Source organism: Ipomoea nil, unplaced genomic scaffold (genome assembly GCF_001879475.1).
Source record: "Ipomoea nil cultivar Tokyo-kokei standard unplaced genomic scaffold, Asagao_1.1 scaffold3321, whole genome shotgun sequence".
Classification (NCBI taxonomy): domain Eukaryota; kingdom Viridiplantae; phylum Streptophyta; class Magnoliopsida; order Solanales; family Convolvulaceae; genus Ipomoea; species Ipomoea nil.
In genome coordinates, this window is record NW_017619749.1 from 4115946 (window position 1) to 4135568 (window position 19623).

The 19623-nt window shown below is 34.7% G+C and overlaps 4 protein-coding genes across 5 annotated transcripts; 2 read left to right on the forward strand and 2 right to left on the reverse strand.

Annotated features, from left to right (window-relative positions):
• Positions 1-775: 775 nt before the first annotated feature.
• Positions 776-1894, reverse strand: LOC109169811 (transcription termination factor MTERF5, chloroplastic-like). The gene has a single exon (XM_019318703.1). It carries the CDS (start codon positions 1892-1894, stop codon positions 776-778), a length of 1119 nt encoding a protein of 372 aa, XP_019174248.1.
• Positions 1895-2440: 546 nt separating this feature from the next.
• LOC109170604 lies at positions 2441-4807 on the forward strand. Its single transcript, XM_019319796.1, has 6 exons — positions 2441-2608; positions 2851-2983; positions 3087-3190; positions 3340-3511; positions 3579-3719; positions 3799-4807. Exons 1-6 carry the CDS (start codon positions 2559-2561, stop codon positions 4396-4398), a joined length of 1200 nt encoding a protein of 399 aa, XP_019175341.1. The 5' UTR covers positions 2441-2558; the 3' UTR covers positions 4399-4807.
• Positions 4808-5000: 193 nt separating this feature from the next.
• LOC109170603 (somatic embryogenesis receptor kinase 2) lies at positions 5001-9451 on the reverse strand. Its single transcript, XM_019319795.1, has 11 exons — positions 8902-9451; positions 8333-8465; positions 8135-8206; positions 7696-7839; positions 7447-7518; positions 7261-7332; positions 7063-7175; positions 6619-6750; positions 6131-6472; positions 5661-6055; positions 5001-5565 (listed from the first exon to the last, which is right to left on the reverse strand). The coding sequence occupies exons 1-11, from the start codon at positions 8993-8995 to the stop codon at positions 5251-5253; spliced, it is 1884 nt and encodes a 627-aa protein (XP_019175340.1). The 5' UTR covers positions 8996-9451; the 3' UTR covers positions 5001-5250.
• A 9060-nt stretch (positions 9452-18511) lies between these two features.
• Positions 18512-19342, forward strand: LOC109169934. Of its 2 annotated transcripts, none has more exons than XR_002052301.1 (2): positions 18512-18861; positions 19070-19342. XR_002052301.1 is itself a non-coding variant. In XM_019318849.1 (2 exons), the coding sequence occupies exons 1-2, from the start codon at positions 18601-18603 to the stop codon at positions 19136-19138; spliced, it is 339 nt and encodes a 112-aa protein (XP_019174394.1). In that variant the 5' UTR covers positions 18512-18600; the 3' UTR covers positions 19139-19342. The 2 variants fall into 2 exon arrangements, 1 of the variants encoding a protein (XP_019174394.1); XM_019318849.1 differs by having other exon boundaries at positions 19061-19342.
• Positions 19343-19623: the final 281 nt, after the last annotated feature.

Consider the following 19623-nt stretch of genomic DNA (forward strand, 5'->3'; position numbering starts at 1 on the left):
TTAGACATCCATTATTTTCTATATACCATCACAAAAAATATATGCCCTGTTTAGTAAAATGGCTGTTAGCTGATAACTGTTAGCTGATTGTGTTTAATTAGATGGTATAAATAGCTGATAACATTAGTTGATTTTAGAAAAATGTTTGGTAAATTAGCTGTTTGCTGATAGCTGTTTGGTATAATTTCTTTTCTCAAAAAGCTAATTGAAAAAGTTGCTTGGAGTACCTTTTCGAATTTTAACCTTTTGGAGTTGCAAAAAGCTAATTAACCAAACATCTATATTGATATTTTAACTAAATCAAACAATTAATAATGGTCAAATAAACCAAACTTGGCCTATAGGCCAATTTTTTACCAAACAGGACCATAATTTTTTTAACTTATGATAAATTCGATCAATTTATAAACACTAATATATCATATAAAGAAAAAAAAAAACAAATATTATTTTTGAGTCGAGAATTAAATTTGTGGATTCTTACCTAAAATTGTTAATGTGACTAGATTATAAAGGTATTTTGGTTGAGTTTATTCCCGGAAATGATGTCTTGACAATCCTAAGCTGAGAACACACACATTTTTCATCAAATTCAAAGACCAAAACAGCATTGGCTTTCAAATATGATGGTTATTTCATATCAAATTCCTCATAGTAATCAAACCTATAAATGCTCTTATGGTCTCGCATTACAACCTGGTATTAAAGACTACAATGATCATCACCTCATTGGGAAGAAGGTTACCCAGAAATCCAGAAATCCAGAAATTTACTACTACCTCCCCAACCTTCCCTGGTATGATTCATACATGTCAGGTACCACATCTTTATAGGGCAGCAGAAACATCTTTTCGAACTTCAATTCTGTGAGGCAAATAATGCTATAAAGACAATGAGTTTTCACAACCAGCTTCTTCTCCTTCAAGGTGTTCAACACATTCACCCTTGGCAATACTCTCTTCTCCAAACTATATGTGAAAAGAGAACGCGTGGACAAAAAATCCGGTTTGTACCCTAGTTGGTTCATGAAATAATCCAATTTCTTTCTGATATTAGCCTCGGAGAGTGTAAAGTAAAACGGTTGATGATGAAACATAGTGACTATATCTGAGTCAGACCACCCAAAACTCCTAAACACTGCCATTTTCTTGTCCATTGATGACTTGCTTACAGAGGTTATTGCATACATTCCATAGAAGAACATACGGGAATCGCGGGGAATGCTGAAGTCTTTCTCCAGCATATTCACCCTTTCCTCAAACCATTGAGGAGGAAACTGCAATGCATTTGGTCTCCTAGCTATAAACCATTTGATCTTCTCATTTGAAAACCCTAGCTTCTGAAAATAGGAAAAGTTTTCCTGCATAGCCTGACAAGTGATGCTTAGTAACCAAGGATAAATCTTTATGATTGTACGAACATCCTCATTGTTCCCAAATACTTGTTTGAGAAAATCTAGGATGGGTTTGAGGTTGGAATCTAATCCCCTTTCAAGAAATTTTGGACCTTTTTCAATCATATCCGACAGGTCCGACCCGGACAGCCCGAGTTGTTGTTGGAGACACTGGAGTTTGGGGTTTAGGGTTTTGTCAACGTCGATGTACAGCAATTTGGGGAATCTGGAAACACATTTCCTTATCTGGGTCGAATCAAGGCCCATTTTTTTCAAGAAATCTACAACCAATTTGGGTTTTGTTGTGGATGCAAAGCGGGTTACCTTGGCGGCTAAAGACGCGGATTCTTGTCGCGAGAATCCCAGTGAGTTCGTGAGATACTCCGGCAAGAATTTGGTAGCGGCGGGAGAAGTTCCGGCTGCATTTGTAGTTGTAGAGTAGGTAGCCCTGAAGTCCCGGCAGCCGCCATTGCAGCGACGTATAAATGTCTGAGCAAACATGGATTCAATCTTTTGAGAATTACAATTCAGTGGCAGGGAAAGGAAAAAAAGTAGAAAATAATTAAATTACCCCTGATTGTTATTATTATGGAACAATATTATTGGTACGACATTTTAATATTTATGTCACTTCTTTATTTTTTTTTTAATAATTTTATTTTTCTTTATCAACAATGTAATTTGAAATTATATTTTATTTAAATTATTTTTTATTAAATTACAATTTATTTTCTTACCATAATTTACATCCTCCTACATGTTCAATCAGAATTGAAGATTTAACTTTTGGGAAGGGAATTATGTTACAAGAATGGATGAATGGCTATCACAAATATGATTCCCTTGAAAAAAATAGAAATGAAATAAAGAGAAATCAGATAATTATGTGTATGTGAAATTAGTAACGATCTCCTACAAATTCTGAGATGAAATAATTATCTTAATTTTATCATAATTAACTACTACAATGATACAATCCTTAAACCATAAGGAAACCAGATCACTGACCGCTTAATCTCGTATCGTCATCCTCGTCGGTTGGAATATTCTACGCGCCATTTGCAGTGAACAGTGAACTTTCGTATTTCTGATATATACATATATAATTTTATTGATCAGATATTCAGATTCTGCTGCGAGTTGGCGCCTGAGATAGAGAGTCTAGATGTCAATGATGGATTCCTTCTTCAACAAAGGGTTTAAAGCAGCCCAATGGTAACCGTTTCTTATTTTTTTCCCGCAAAATTTCAGCTTTTTTTGTTTTTTGTTTTTCCATAATTCACAATTTTTATGTGAATTTTAATTTGAATATTATATGCGGAACAGGTTTTGATTTGCATTTCGATTTTTTGTAAGAACTGATTGAAATTACTGAACAGGGTTTTGAATGTGTGTATTAGAATGTGATTTTTCACTTCGAGTTGTGAGTGATGGCAGTTATGCATTTTGATTTACAGTAAAACCTTATTGAAACTGGCGATTCCTCGAATTAAGCTTCTAAGGAACCGGAGAGAGATTCAGATGAAGCAGATACGCAGAGAAATAGCAAAACTCCTTGAAACTGGTCAAGAAGCTACGGCTCGGATTCGGGTAAAAAACATGATTCTTTTTGTGGTTATATATTTCCATTTCGAGAGTGAAATGATCATAAGTCAAACAGTTCATTGAGGTGTTTTTTTTTGTTTTATTTCAGGTAGAGCATATTATAAGAGAAGAGAAAATGATGGCTGCCCAGGAGATAATTGAATTATTTTGTGAACTTATATCCACTCGTATTCCAATCATTGAGGCTCAGAGGTAAAGATTTGGTTTTCTGGACTTTACTTTCATGGAGAAAACGAGTTTCTATTGTGTTCCTCAACACCATTTTCATGTCTTCTTGTACTAATTGCCTTTCAGCGAATACTTAATTTGTATGTCTTATAGAACTGAATCAATTGTTCCAGGGAATGCCCTCTGGATTTGAAAGAAGCGATTTCCAGTATATGTTTTGCTGCACCGAGATGTGCAGATGTTACAGAGTTGATGCAAGTTCGAATGTTGTTTGCTGGAAAATACGGGAAAAAATTTGTGGCTGCTGCTGCTGAACTGATGCCCGACTGTGGTGTCAATCGCCAGGTTATACACATTCTGATTACTCGTTATCATGCTTTTTAAAGGTGTTTTTATTACTGCGTATTTGCAGTTAATAGCGCTATTATCTGCTCGAGCTCCTGGCCCCGATGTGAAACTCAAGCTGCTAAAGGAAATTGCTTTGGAACATGAACTAGAGTGGGATCCAAGTGCTTCTGAAACTGAATTGTCGAAACCTCGTGAAGATCTACTTGTATGCTTTATCTTTGACCATCCCATTTCGGCTTTATGTTTAACGTTTGTAACCTTGATTGTGGTTCTGTTTCTTGTAGAACGGACCAACGCAATTTGTCAGTGGGTACAAGCTTCCACTTCCCGAGACAAAATGTGACGAGTCAATAATGTACTCTGCGTCTTCTTCTGTTTCGAAAGAAGTCCCTGGTAAACAGTCCGAACCTGATGATGAGTTCGAGTTTTTAGATCCTCCAGAAGTCCGAGAAGTGGGAAAAAATCCTGGAGGTAATGAAATAGCATCAAATAAACCAAAAATGGAGTATGGGGAAGTTTTGCTGGGAAAATCTGTTACCGAGTGTCAGAAGGAAGGCGAAAAGTTCTTGCCATTCATGTTTCCCCCACCGAAATCTTCTTTGGAGCAAAGTAATCCACCGAAATCCATTTCAGAAGCCCAAATGGAAACCATTGTAGATTTGCAGGATGTTTTTGCTGCTGCTCAGGCGGCTGCTGAGAGTGCCGAATCTGCAGCTGCAGCTGCTCGCTCTGCAGCTAGCCTGGCGCAACTCCGAATTAGCGAACTTACAAAGAAACAGAACGACGAGGTTCCAGTAAGCCCTGATGAGAACCCATTCCACGCGGATACACAGAAGGCTGACCATCTAGAAAACCCATTCTGTAACTCTGCATCCTTCTTATGATGATGCATCGACAGGATCATATTCTCGGTCAGGATCACAAGTATCACGAGCTTCAGAGAGTACCTTCCATTGACGACGAATCACACTTCTCATACCCCAACTAGTTTACATCACAGGGCTCAGGTGAGTAGTGATGTGGACGTTTTCGGATTTTTTTGTCTGCCATGAATTCATTCATTTGTACTAGAATAAACACAAAAGGGCATCCATCAATTTCATTAGTTTGGTACATCCTATCCAAGAACTGAATGATCGATAAAAACCATGTTTCTACCTACTCCACACATGCTTTCTTGGCTATCCTAAACACTCATTATTATCCTGATGTTGGGTTTGTTTCTCAACGTTGTTGTCTGAAATAAAATAGTACCAAGTAGCTGGAAAGAAAGGGATTGTTGGTTACATGAAAGGACCTGTCCAGTGGGGAAAAGTTATGTTGAATGGTTTAGAAGCATATAATCAAGGACCAAGCATGATAATGACCAAAACGGTCACTTCAACAACGAAAATGACCAAAATTGTCACTTCAACAACAATAGACTAGACTTGAGAGACAGAATCTATACCTAGAATATAACTCAGAGACTAAATATGTCATTTTCCCAATAATCAATATATGTGCAATTTCCGTGACGTGGATTTTTAAAATGTTTATAAGTACAACAAATTCATATGCACATAAAAAAAAACCAAGGAATATACTTCGGAGAGGGCTTACAAGAGGACTTCTAATTGCCTATTCTCATCATAAATGACAGGGAAGAAGAAGCTTATCACAAAAACAAAACAACAAAAAATCACAAGTCCTAACAAATCCCTTTTTTTTTTTTGGTTTTTTCAGTTAATCGGAGGTCACCTAGGACCAGATAATTCAACTGCATGTAAGTTTTCTGTCGAGTCTACAATCCAATCCGAGCCGGGGTGAGGCGCTAGTTCGACCTCCTGGCGAAGAACTTCTACCTTCTGCCACTCGTCCCATCTCTCGGCCAACCCGTCACCTTCCAACATCCTCACTACTTCCGACATCTTGGGGCGTTCCATTGGATTGCTTTGCGTACAAAGCAACGCAACCTGGATTAGCTGCTCCACCTCAGCCTCGACGTAATTGGTCTGGAGATCGGGATCGACCAGCATTTCCAGTTTCTTCTCTTTAAGTAGTCCTTTCACCTGGAGCAAAGAGATAAAAATGAGAATATTGTCCTTATGGTATCATAAAACGAAAGCATAATGGAAGCGGGAAAGACAGTAGCGAATTTGCATACCCAGTCAAGCAACATAACATCATCGTCATTTGCAAGGCGAGCAAGATCAAAGGCTCTTTGTCCGGTGATAAGCTCTAGAAGCATGATCCCGTATCCAAAAACATCGGTTTTTTCTGAAGACTTCCCGGTGGATAGGTACTCTGGAGCTATATGCCCGATCGTGCCACGTACAGCTGTCGTTACATGAGTGTCCTTATAATCCATAAGTTTCGCCAAACCAAAGTCTCCCACAACAGCCTCAAACTCTTCATCTAATAGTATGTTTGCAGCTTTCACATCGCGATGAATTATCTTCGGATCACAATGATCGTGCAAATATGACAGTCCCCTGGCGGACCCCAAAGCAATGCGCTTCCTTGTTGGCCAATCAAGTGGTGCTTCATCCGTTGGCCGTTCTACAAGCAAGAAATTTATATTTTAATTTAAAAAAAAAAAAAAAAAAAAAAAAAGTAATTGTCGGTAGGTATCACCTCTCAAGCATGATGCAACGCTTCCATTGGCCATATAGGGATAAACAAGAAGCCGCTCAGTTGGTGTCATACAAAAGCCACGCAATCGAAGGAGATTTCTATGGACCGCCATGCTAATCATCTCAACTTCTGTTTGAAATTGAAGCTCTCCGCCAGGTGTGCGCTCCTCTTTCAATCGTTTTACAGCCACCAAAGACCCATCTGCAAGCCGTCCCTTGTACACTTTACCAAATCCACCCCTGCCCAGAATGTTTTTGTTGCTAAAGCTATCAGTCGCAACCTGTAGCTCTCTAAGAGAGAACCTTTTAAGCTGTCCCAAGTGAACTTCAGGATCTTCCTCGGCTGCAAAGTATATACAAAGTATATGACAGGTTTACAATTTGAAAGGCTAGAAAGATCTCTTTTTTCTACCTTTAATGGCAGGAAGGGAGTGGGAGCCATAAAAGAGAAGAAAATTGAAGCAGGAATCCGTTGGGTCAACTACTAACCTGGAACATCAAAGAAAAACTCTTGTGGCTTTCTGCGACGCCACCATGCAAAAGCAATGGCGGGGGCAGCAAAGAGTAAAGCAGCACCTGCAGCTACCCCTCCCGCAATAGCTCCAGTTATGGTATTTCCACCTGATGTTTCAGGTAACATAGAAGTTAAAATGGATTCTACATGAACTGGCTCTGATACCATGTTATAAACTAAGATTGGGCTAGGGTCACTTAAAAGATTGAACCCAACCAATTAGCTAGTCTAACACATGGCCTTATAAACTCATATATTCTCTCTTATTTTATCAATGTGGAACTCTTAACAAACAGATATTATTTTAGCTGCTTAAAACTATTTATGCTGAAATGGGTGACTCCCTACATGATTATACAGATTGGTCAATCAAGCAAGAATAACAAATACATGTTACCAACGACATTTGGGACAGTTACCTGGAGCAGAAATTGGAGGTGGTGGAACAAATGGCGGAGGTGGAGAAAATGGAGGAGATCCTGGGCAAGGGCGTCCAGTTACCGGCCCACAAAGATTCAAGTTATTAGCAAAACTGTACATTCATAGATCAGCTATATCAGTTGCAGTTATTAAGCCACAATACAAAGAAATGTCAGCTAAACTTATTAGAAACATACCTAATGGGCGTGAAGAGGGAAAAAGAACCATTATCTGGAACTGGACCAGAGAGACGATTGTTTGACAGATCCCTGAAAGTAAAACCATATTGTCTGAGAACTTAAGTTCTGAGGAAAATGAAAAGCAAAGAACAGAATAGAGAGTGATTTCAAATGTAGAAACGGGCAATCAACTAGTGTACTCACAAGACTTGTAGTGCCGTGATATTAGTTAGTGGCATGGGAATGGAACCTGTTAGGCTGTTGTTGTTGAGCCGGCTATCCATGCACAAACATCACAAGGAAAAACTGTATTAAACTTTAGGGTAGCATTTTAGCAAAGACAAAGGTGAAAATAAACAACCTATCACTTTTTTACAAGACATCACGTCACTTTATATAGTACTAAAAAAAAAATTTCGACAAGGATTTGAAGCAAAGGATGAATCTACATACAGGAAGCGAAGTTTCGACAGCTTGCCTAAGGAATCCGGAATAGGGCCAGTGAAACTGTTCAAGTAGAGATCCAAGCTCACCAGATTTGTCAGATTTCCAAGATCACTGGGAATTGGCCCACTTATGTTATTGCTGTAAAGTTCCCTGTCAAAAAACCCACCAAAAAAACTATTGGTTTCATATCTCATCAAATCTAAAACGTTCCTTTGTTCCAACAGATCAGCATCCAAATACAGAGAAGAACTTTGCATAGGGCAAAGAGTTTCTTATTTCTAGTGTTTAAGTGTACATTTTTCTTTATTTATTTTGTAACTAGTTCCAAGTATAGATATATGATGCAAATAACATTCACTGGGAAAATGTGAGACGCGCATAAAACCTCATTAAACCAGGAAGATAAGATCAAAGTTGCAGAAAGATTTAAGAGCATTGGACATACAAGTACTGCAAATTCTTCAGCAAGCCAAGTTGAGGAACTAATTGACCTGATAAAGCAGCATTTCCCAGATCACTGTAAAAGTATTAGATACAAATAAGGACTCCAGAAAAATCACAATTTCCAAAGTTAATGCACTCACTCATTAGTAAAACCGAACCATGAATACATAAAATTGCAGTCCAGGGGAGCAATTCTTACACTCTTATAACACTGTTATCGTTGTTGCAAGTAACATGAAACCATGTACAAGGATTGACAAGGGTAGGGTCCCAACTCTGCAATACATTGTTAGGATCTTGTAAGTTGGTCCTTAGGCTGTGCAAAGCATCACCTGCTCATACACAACCATGAAGCGTTAATGCAATTGCGATTAATTTCATTCATAATATATAAGTAGTTGCAATAGCACTGAAGCACATTCATTGAAAAACCAGGAAATAAAAGGGACAAGAAGTGCATTAATCCAAGCTGCTTCTTGAGCGTTTACTCAAATCTTAACTATGGCCAGCTTATTGTTAATACCGATTTGAACAATCCAACGATACGGATCAATCACCTTCCAAACTCACACTTACACACATTCTCATTTCATTTTTCAAACAAAAGATTCAATTTTTGGTAACAAACACCTGAAATTTAGAGTACCCATTTCAGAAGTAACCTCAGAAGCATAGAATTGACAAGAACAATTGAAAAATTAAAGCCAAGTTCTCAACAATTCAGCAAACACACAGAGAAAAGAAAAGGATGGGGAAACAAAAAAGCACCTTCCATGTTAGCAACAATAAGCCTAAATGGATGAACCACCAGGATCAGCCACACTACCAATGAAACCAAGGCGTCTCTGTGCACCCCCATCATCCTCACCTATACATACAGATTTATCTATGTATATATACACAGCCACACAAGAATAATAAACAAATACCCCTCTTAGATCCAAGAAAAAGCACACTCATTTACCCAAAACCCCACAAACCCTATGCTCCAAAACACCACCCGATCTCATCATCACTACAAAAGATTAAATATTTTCGTTTCTTTTTTCCATTTTCTTCTGGCCCCCCTTTTGAGCTCTCTCTGTTGAGACTTTGAGCTACAAATTCCTCCTCCCCATTTACTATTTCACTGCAACTTTTCACTCCCTTCCCCCAAGAACCCTCTGCCTCGCTTGCCTGTCCTCTGCAGTTTCTCTCTCCTCAGCTGTGTTGTGTGGGGTGAGAGAGAGAGAGAGAGAGAGATAGAGATGTTATCTGGTGTTGTGTTGTGTTTCTCTTTTCGGGCGTGTGCTGTGTGCAGTGTTTTTGAGAGCTGCCCGAACGGTGCGCCTGCCCGTCCTACGCCTACCCCAAATTCCAAAAACGGCTTCGAGCTTTCTTTCACTCACTCCACTCCTGTCAATTTTCATTTATTGCGCCAATTTTTCAAACCAATTTATTCTCTATATATATACCATAAAATAAAACTATTTTTATTGAGATTGCAGTTACCTTATTAATTGCACTTATTGCTATGTGTCTCTCTCATCATGACTATATAAGGTAGGAATTTTAAAATTCTTATCTACTTTTGCAAAATATTAAAATTATAATTAAAAAAATTGATTGTGTAACATTTTAATCCGTGAAAAGAAAATAAAAATTTATTTTATTCCAAAATTACTTAATAATTAAAAAAAAAAGATAATTTTTGGAACTATGAACGTGAAGACGAGCTTGGCCTCTTTGGAACTATGAATGTTGTGAGGATCATCTATTGATCATTGATTTCCTCCTCCCCCAGAAAAAAAAAAAAAAAAAAGATAATTTTTTAATGTTGGTACACGACTATTGAATTATATTCACATTTAGTCTGTAGTTATTAATTTTTCTATATTTGATTCCTTCGAAGGAATTTTCTATCATCAATAACCAAATTGAATCATGTCATGCGTACGTTACTTATATTGAACATTAATATTATCATTTTCATGTCTTTCAAGCTAAGTAACTTACATAGCGCATGATTTTATTTGGTAACTGATGACCATGCCGGACGGGCCAAATGTAGTAAGGTTTCAAAAGTTTTGTACCAAATGTATACAAATTAATATTCGAAGAGCAAATTTATGAATAGTTCAATAGTCATGGAGCCACAAGTGAAACATTTTCTTAAAATATACTTCGTAACATTTTTCCTCAGATCCATTATATAATTATTCTCATTTATCTTTCGGCAATTGTTTGCGAAGTGTCATTTTCATCTTTGTTGTATTAGAGTTTGGTTAAACAATCGCTTAACGAACAACAAAGCAGTCACTCACATGCCATTGAATGATAAAAGTTAACAATCGATATAATTGAGAGAGAGAGAAAAAAATGACCATTTTATTAAAAAAAAAAAAAACAGTTAACATAATCATTTGCTTTAAATAAAATTAAAGACCACTATTTTGCAAATAAAGTAACATGCATTTGACATTTTCTTTTATATAAGATTCAACGATAATTCGATTCTATATTACACTAAAATTAAAACAATAAAGAAAAAGAAACTACTTTTTTTTTTATAAAGTATAACATGTCTGAGACTATTAAAATTCCTTAATTTTAAGTAATTTAATGATATATTGCTAAAGAAACTTATCCTACATTACTTGCTTTCTACCCACTTATATACTATTGAATAAATATTGGCACTCCCTAATTTAAAATGAATAAAAATCTTTAAAAATTCATGCGGAGTTGTTGTGTGAGCTTTAGTTGAAGTTGCTTGTTCACCTTTTTCTTATAAATTATAATTTTTAATATTAAAAAATATGTTATAGAAAATTTTAAAAAATGGAAGTGCACGTGTGGATAGATGATGGGAGTCAAATGTAGTGAGAAGTCAATTTATATAAGGATGAAGGACATAATCTAATAAATATTAATAATTAATATGCTAATTTAGTAGTTTAGATAATAAATAGAGTTTAGGGAATAAAAGTGGGAGAAGAAAGAGAAATGAATTAATAGTGAGGCGTTGGGACAAGCTAAGGCATTACATCAAAATATCCAAAAAGCATGAGATATGGGAAAGTGACAGCACTGTGTCTGTGGGCTAAAAACCCAACCCAAAAAGTGGGGCCCCGTGTTGGACAGTCCAAATCCTGGTCAATATTCCGTTTTCAGAATCATTACGGAACGGACGCTTCCAAGGTTAAGTCTCAGCTCGCACCACGTCACGCTGGTCAACGTTGAAGTATCCACTCAAACTACGTTTTTTGAAAGCTAATTTTTTTTAGTATAAACTACGAGATGGTCCCAGTCTTTCTCTATTCATTTAACGGTTCAGGTCCACTCGAGTAATTCTCATTCGCTCTGGGAGGTATGGGAACTAGCCTAAGAGAAATTATCACTTGTGGAGATCGAATGAGTTTTTGTTGTGTCATGCAATTGAGACACTATTGTTACTATGTATTTGGTTTCTGCTCTGTCTTCAAATGTGGGTCGTTACAATGAGCTAACTCGGTACTCACAGTTAGAATATTAAGTTTCGGTCTAATTTTAAATTTGATGATTTATAAGTTCATGGCATACGCATGGCGACATATTAAATTTGCCCGCATGGGTAGCTTAACTGGTCATAGAGGTAAAAGTTTGAAAGAATGATCATGGGTCGAGTCTACCAGCGGTAGTGTGGGAGCAACCTCTCAAAGTGAGGGCGGCTCCTTGTGCGCAGTGAGCAAAGGTCTAGCCTTTGTGTGGGGGACCCTTAGAGTTGGGATTCAACTTTTTGGAAGAATGTATCAAGTCGTTACTGTAACTTAACATAGATAATATCAAATAAGGTGTTGTTGAAGCACCTTAGACTCATTACTAGATGATTGTGTTGTTATATTAGTACTTTCTTATAAGGTATTCGGGTTTGACCATTGATATTTGTATTGTTATTATACTTGATTTACAGGTAATTGTACTAGGATTAATTATCCATCACGGAAGTTAATAATATTAGCTAATTTCATATGTGATCGTGTATTATTTGACTTCTTTTTAATATTATATTTATAACTTTTTATATTCTATTTACCCAGGAAAATTGTTGCCAGCGCGAAAGCTACCATGCACGCATGGAATGCTGTACATCACGTCATGGCTATCGATGGTGGAGCTACTGCCGCCCCCATGCCCGGACTGCCGTCCACGCCACTGCCACCCGGAGAAGCTGCCGTGCTGAATGCTGCCTACGTCGTGGCCTCACGAAGATGCTATGTGGATGCCGCCTACCAACATGCTACGAACGCGGCCTCGGTAGGAGCGGTTCTGCTAGAACCCGATGGAAGGTTCGTTGCGGCATACAATGCCCCCTTACCGGATTGTTTTTCCCCACTTATGGCCGAGACCTTTGCATGCAAGGAAGCTCTATCTTGGTTACGCGCCCGAGACGAGCGCACCGTCCAGATCTACATGGATTGTCAGGTGCTACACTGTTATCATACATCGGCTATGCTGTTGATGCTTGCAACATTTGCATATCTACTTTTGATTTCTGTTCAGTTAATTTTATTCCTAGATCTCATAATTTATTAGTTCATACTTTAGCTTCTACCGTTTCAGAACAGTCTACAGCTTTGTATTGGGATGAAGTTTCCCCTGACTCTATTTTGGTTTATCTATAAAATGACCACGCATGGTTGCCTTCAAAAAAAAAAAAAAAAAACATTCTAATTCTTAGTATATATATCGGGTTGACTAAACACGTTAGTAAAATTTATGTAGTCTCTCATGTATAAATAATTCATAACAAATATTACCAAAAGCTAGACTAGTTATAACTATATTATCAAAGGATTCTTATTGATTAATTGTCAACATTACTATTCGACACAATTCAAGGGGTTTAAAATATATTTATTATTTATTTTGATAAAATCAACTACAATATCATATACAATTATTTTATAAAACTCTAACATATAAGTTAAATTTGATATATATATATTTTTTTGAAAACAGTTAAATTTGATATATAGTTTGGTAAATTGTTTATGTTTGTTAAAACTTATTACTACGTTATAATATATTAATAAATAATTGATCTTTTCTCTCGGTTGAACTCATTGTACATGAACTTCTTAATTAGTAAGGTTTACCTTTCAGTAAAAAAAAAAAAAACAGAAAAGAGAACACCGCAAAAACATGAATGCTTTTGACCCAGGAACAAAAAAGAGCAAAAGAAACACAAGAATTATGCTTTTCGTTATAGTGGTGAACAAGGAAATTGACAACATTTGAATGCCTTTGGGCCAATTAAAAAAAAAAAAACAACAACAACAACAAAAGCACACATGGAGTAGAGTGCTGATATATACAACACTATTAATTTCTGTATACATTTATTTTTATTGAAATTATGGGTAAATTTTATAATTAAAAGTTGAAATCTTGAAGCTCCAGTTTATGGTTGAATACTAGGAAATCAATATATATATATATATAAAGGGTAATGATTTATATTCTCCCTTTTTTTGGGGAAGAAAAGAAAAAGTGACAAAAAATTTCAAACATGAACTTAATGATAATATTCTTGAAAAATGGGGAGGCTAATCAGTTTTCTATTTTGGTGATATAATCTGAAAATTACTGTTCAGCCATGAGATATGACTGATATTATGCTAGAAATGATGACAATGTTGTCCTACAAAATATGCCATTGGTTCTAGTGTCAACTCACCTCCTTGGCATCTTCTAAAATGCCTAAGCCCTACCCCACTATTTGAGTCTATTTCTACCAAGTAATTTTACATTTCTTATTTTACTTTATGTATAAGATGTTATGAATTTATTTCAATTTAACCAAAAGATTGTTGCCCAAATACTATTTGTTCTAGTGTATGATTCTAATTGTCTGATTGAAAAAAAAAAAAAAACAAAAAAAAAACAAAACATACGGTCAGACTAAACAATTTGTATTTTATATATGTACTAGTCTTTTCTATGTGCGATGCGCAAAAACATATGCCCAATATTTATATTTTTAAAAATAGTTAACAAATTTTTACTAATTATAATCTAAGTGAAATAAAATTTATTTATTATATTAATCTAATATATAATGAATATATAATGTTTTTACAAGTATTGTTATAATTAAAGAATATAAGAAAAGATATGGTAGATGCATGTGCATGATAAATGTAATGAAAAAGATAACGGAAGTTATAACGGTGTAAGGGTATTTCTGTCCAAAAAATTGTATAGTACAACTCTAAAAGCACAATGTACAAAATGTTTAGCATTAAAAACATGGACATAAATGAGGGGTATAACTTTGATTGAGACTTATTATGTTTTTAGATATTTAAAAATCTGTACAAAATTACAAAAAATTTTAAATTTGAGATGATGAAATGTATTATTTATCCATGATTGGATGCTTGTTATTGATAGTATATATGTAGAAAATGCAATTGATATATGATTAGAATGTTGTCATGGAGTAGAAAATATATGTCAATAAGAACGAATTTATAATGATTGTGAAAATAATTTGGGTTGCATGGTCCAATTTTAATGCTTTCAATCGTTATGCCTTGGACCCGTTAGGCACTGTTATCTCCTTTTTTTTTTTTTTTTTTTTTTTTTTTAAATTTCAGATCACTTTGTTATAGAAGTATATGTTCATAATTTTATTACTATATGTTAATAATTATACATTCATAACTCCATAACTGTACGTTCATAACTCTATAACTGTATATTCATAACTCTATAACTGTACATTCATAACGTCATAACTGTACATTCATAACTCCATAATTGTACATTCATAATTTTCGAAGCTCTATGTTCACAATTTTAGAGCTCTATGTTCATAATTTTATCACTATATGTTCATAATTGTAAGTTCATAATGTTAGAGCTCTTTGTTCATAATTCGATCAATAACTGTACATTCATAATTCCATAACTGTAGATTCATAATCTCATAACTGTAGATTCATAACTCCATAACTGTAGATTCATAACTCTATAACTGTACATTCATAATCTTCGAAGCTCTATATTCACAATTTTAAAGCTCCATGGTCATAATTTTATCACTATATATGTTCATAATTGTAAGTTCATAATGTTAGAGCTCTGTGTTCATAATTTCATAATTGCATAACTGTACATTCATAACGGCATAACTGTACATTCATAATCAAAAAAAAAAATAACGCCGTTAACGGCAAAACACGCGCGAATTTTTTTTTTTTAACTAAATGACGCGTTTTTTTAAAAAACGGCGTCGTTTTGGGCCCGTGTCCACAATTCAATGTGGACACGGGTCCAGAGCATAATTTGCCTAATGCTTTTATATAGTGGTGGTATATTAATTTTCAAGAAGATAAAGAGACATTATTTCAAGTATAAGAGTAAATGTTAAGATAGTTAAGATGTTAGGTTTTAAAAAAAATTAAGAATGGAATTTACTAAATATGGAAAAAAAAAGTGGATACTTAACATTTGATTACAATAGTTTAAAATATAAAATTAATGAATTTATATATTATTAGGTAATTAAGTTTTAATCTCCCTCCACACTATTTGGCAGTCGTTATATTATATCTACCGCGGTAAAAAATGATGTCGTTTCTTTACTCAGTAAAGAAACTGCCCGTCGTTACCGTCAACGGAGTCCGCATGTTTAGTGTGTTAAACACTAACTGACACTACAATATATTTAAACCCACACTGCCTCCATACTATGGATTGCTTCAATTGTTCCAATCACTCTCCAAAACCACTTATTCCAAAATAGCATCTATCTATCTAAGAATGCCCGCAGTTGAGTTGAACATCTATTTGGGCTCAAAGCCTAATAATATGAAGCCCAAGTCATATTGGAGAAGAGACTAGAGAGGCCTTTTCAAGTAGACGACATGTATATGGATATGGCAGTGATGTGATGTCCCTTTCAACACTATCTGCTTACTGCTTACTCGAATATTCTATCACTCACAAATTACAATTTCAACTCTTGTTTTTCTCCATTTTACGATAGATGCAATTTTTTATTGTCGCTCCAATACTCAATAGTCACTATGTGTTTCATTGTTGTTGTCCTCAAAATATTAAATTCTTAATCTTTAGGCCTCACGTTTTGATCCGACAGAGCACCTAAGAGGATGAATGAGTTTCATGCATATATATATATATATATATATATATATATATATATATATATATATATATCAATAGTCACTATGTGTTTCATGCATCAATTGTTATATCGTGCACCAGGACACACAATGCATTGTGCGCCCTAAAAATCCACTATTTTGTATGTACATAATTGTATTATGTATCGTGCACCAGGGCGTACAATGCGTATTATGTTAAGACTTCATGTGTATTATTTAAGAATAAGTTTTTGGAGTACAAGTAGTATTTTTTGGTAGCACAATTAGTAGAGATGACAATTTCAATCTACCCAACAAATATCCATCTAAATTCACCCTGCTTAAATTGATTTTTTTTTTTTTTTTTTTTTTTGTGTTGGGGGTGGGGGGTGGGGGGGGGTGGGAGTAGGTCTTAAAATTTTAAACTATCAGTCAGTTAGGTTGGATACTGATATTTAATTATATACAAAACTCACATAAAAGTCCACTCGATTGACCATGTTATATATATACATGTGTGTTCATTTATTTCTTAATATACATAGTATATAATTAATGAATAGTAACATAAGTACTAGCATTTAGTTAATTCTAAAAGTTTTTATAACACATGTCAACTTTTTATTAAATATACTTCTAAACTAATAAGTTAATTTGAAAATATTGACAATTTAGTTATTATATTTGAGTTTTTTTATTTTATTTTATATTTTTCTAGAACTAGCTAGTGAATTTTATTATGTGTAAATTATTTAATTATTTTAAAATTTATTTAATAAGTTAATTAGCCGTGAGTATCTGGTGAAGTGATGATGAATTTTTAAAAAGCCCGTTTACTACGGGTTGAGTGTAGGGGCAAGGTGGATGGAAAAAGTATAAGAATGAGTATGGTGTTTAATGTAGTCAGCTTTTACCTAGTTAGTCTTTGTTATTTCTACTCTTAACATAGATTTAGAGAGGTATAATTTAAGTTTAGTAATTAATTTAAATTTGTTTGAATATACCAAAAAATGGTATGAAGAGAGGAGACAAGCTAAGTTTCACAAATTTGGTAGCAAGACAAGTGTAATAATGAATGAGATGAGGTATCGAATTGATGAATAAATTAAAGAAACAGAATAAAATGGATAAGGATACAAACACATATATGAAGATAAATTAATAATATGAGAATCTCAGTGGGGAGGAAGAGATGAAGAGTATAGATGAGAGTAGGTGTATATATATAAGATAAGGTGCATTAAACCCAAGGACAAAAGGCCAAGCAGTATATTAAATACCTCTGACCTTCCATGTTTCCTCATACACCAGATACCCTACAACCTCTCATGCCCTACCTTCTTTAATTTTAATTTTTGCAATATATATATATATATATGGGCACGATCTAAGAGTAAGGTATTTTAATAAAAAGTGATGACTAATTATAAATGCTTATCAAGAGTTCATTAATAATTAAAGATTTTAAGTTTAAAAAAACACGGACAGAGAAAGACCCGGATCACAATGTGTGGTTTCCACCAAAAAAAAAAAAAAAAGATTTTAGTGTGTGTGTATATGTATATATATATATATATATATATATATATATAATTTTATATTTATTATAAATGTTTTAACTTTTTAATATTTATAAAAAATCACTTTTTGTTTTCATTTTTTTCAGTGACAAATATATACATGTAGATTAATCTTATTCGTACATTTAGAGATCAAACGTTTTATTTTCTAAAAAAAAAATATACAGAAAATGGTCAAATAGACTTTCGAATTTTAGTTGAAAAATCAATTAGGAGACTCTAGATCACCGGTGATTTGGATCGCCTTCTCACCGAAGATTTGAGAAAACGACTTTGCAGAGTTGCCTTCTTAGGTGGAGAAGGAGACCGGTCACCTTCCAGAGTCAGAAGGTGACCAAGGTCGCCTTTCTTCTTCACGACCAGCGATCATTCGTCGGTCATTGATTTTTTATTATTATTTTTTTGTAGGAATTTGTGTTGGAGGGCCGTCGAAACCCTAATGACTTGTGATAGCATGTTACTAACTAGTTTTCGGACTTCATTGTACTAAAATACAATGTTGATGTGTTTAATTGTAACTTTAAAATGTTTAAGAGCTTAATTAACTTTTGAGGTAAAATTTGATGGCTTATTTCACCATTTTTCCAAAAAAATATTACAAAAGAAAAGTCCATTTAAGTAGTTAATACCAAGTTACCAACCAAACACTCAAACATGCATCACAGCATTTAAGGCACTCTGCAGAAGCAGAAATTTGGAGGATTTGAGTCCCAAAAAAAAAAAAAAAAAAAAACAGTAGGGAGATCGAGGAGAATATGGAGAAGGGTGGAGAGGAGGGAGAGATTAGTTCCGCCATTAATGATCCATGCAAGTGGTTGCAGGAGCTTAGTAGGGCTATGCTTAAGTGCCTTGGTTTTCAAATTTGTTCCGATCAACCATCCCCATCTGCAGCCGCCGCTTCTTCTTCTTCTTCTTCTTCACCGAGTTCATATTCCGGTGAAAATGGTGAAGATCAGAATAAGAATCCACCACCGCCTTCAACAACTGATCCGCCGCCGCAGCTTATTGTTTCACTAGTATGTAATTAATTAATTAATTGCTCGTATGTTTTTCTTCATTAATTTTACTTTCCATCTATCTGCATGCACTTCCCTCCCGGCCTATATATTCGATCATTATATTTAAGCATGCAACCATGAATTAGCTAAGCTAGCTAGGTCTAAATTAACTAAATTATTGCTGTTAATTACGCTTTTTGTGTACGCATATATGCAGAGACAGCAGAGTAGCAGACCACCACGCCCAGGATTAGGCAATAGCGGAGATCCTCAAACTAATGACACCTCTTCTTAAACCTATTCCATAATGTATATTATATGAAGCTTAGCTTCTTTATGGATATCTAACTGCATCTTTTTTTTTTTTTTTTTTTTTTTGGTTTCTCTTATTAGTGTGTATTCAGTGTGAATTAATGTATGATTAGCGAACTATGTAGTGTGATTGCATCTGAATTATCATTCTAAATGAGTGGTGGTTATATGTTTGAACTTTGATGGTGGGACTTAGATTCTTTAAATTGAAAATGAATGGAGGTATAAATAGGTATATAGAAAAATAAAAAGTAATGTATGAATATGACTGGCGCGATTCTCTACTTCTCTATGTATATATAACGGGAACTGGGACAAATATAAATAACTTTTTTTTTTCTTTTTCTAGATGAACATTAATTATGTGGAAATTCCAATTCGTGTGTGTATATATATAAAATTTCATATTCCTTTAGTTAGTTCGGTATGTATAGTCATCAAAATGATTTTAAGAATTCCTATAGTTGA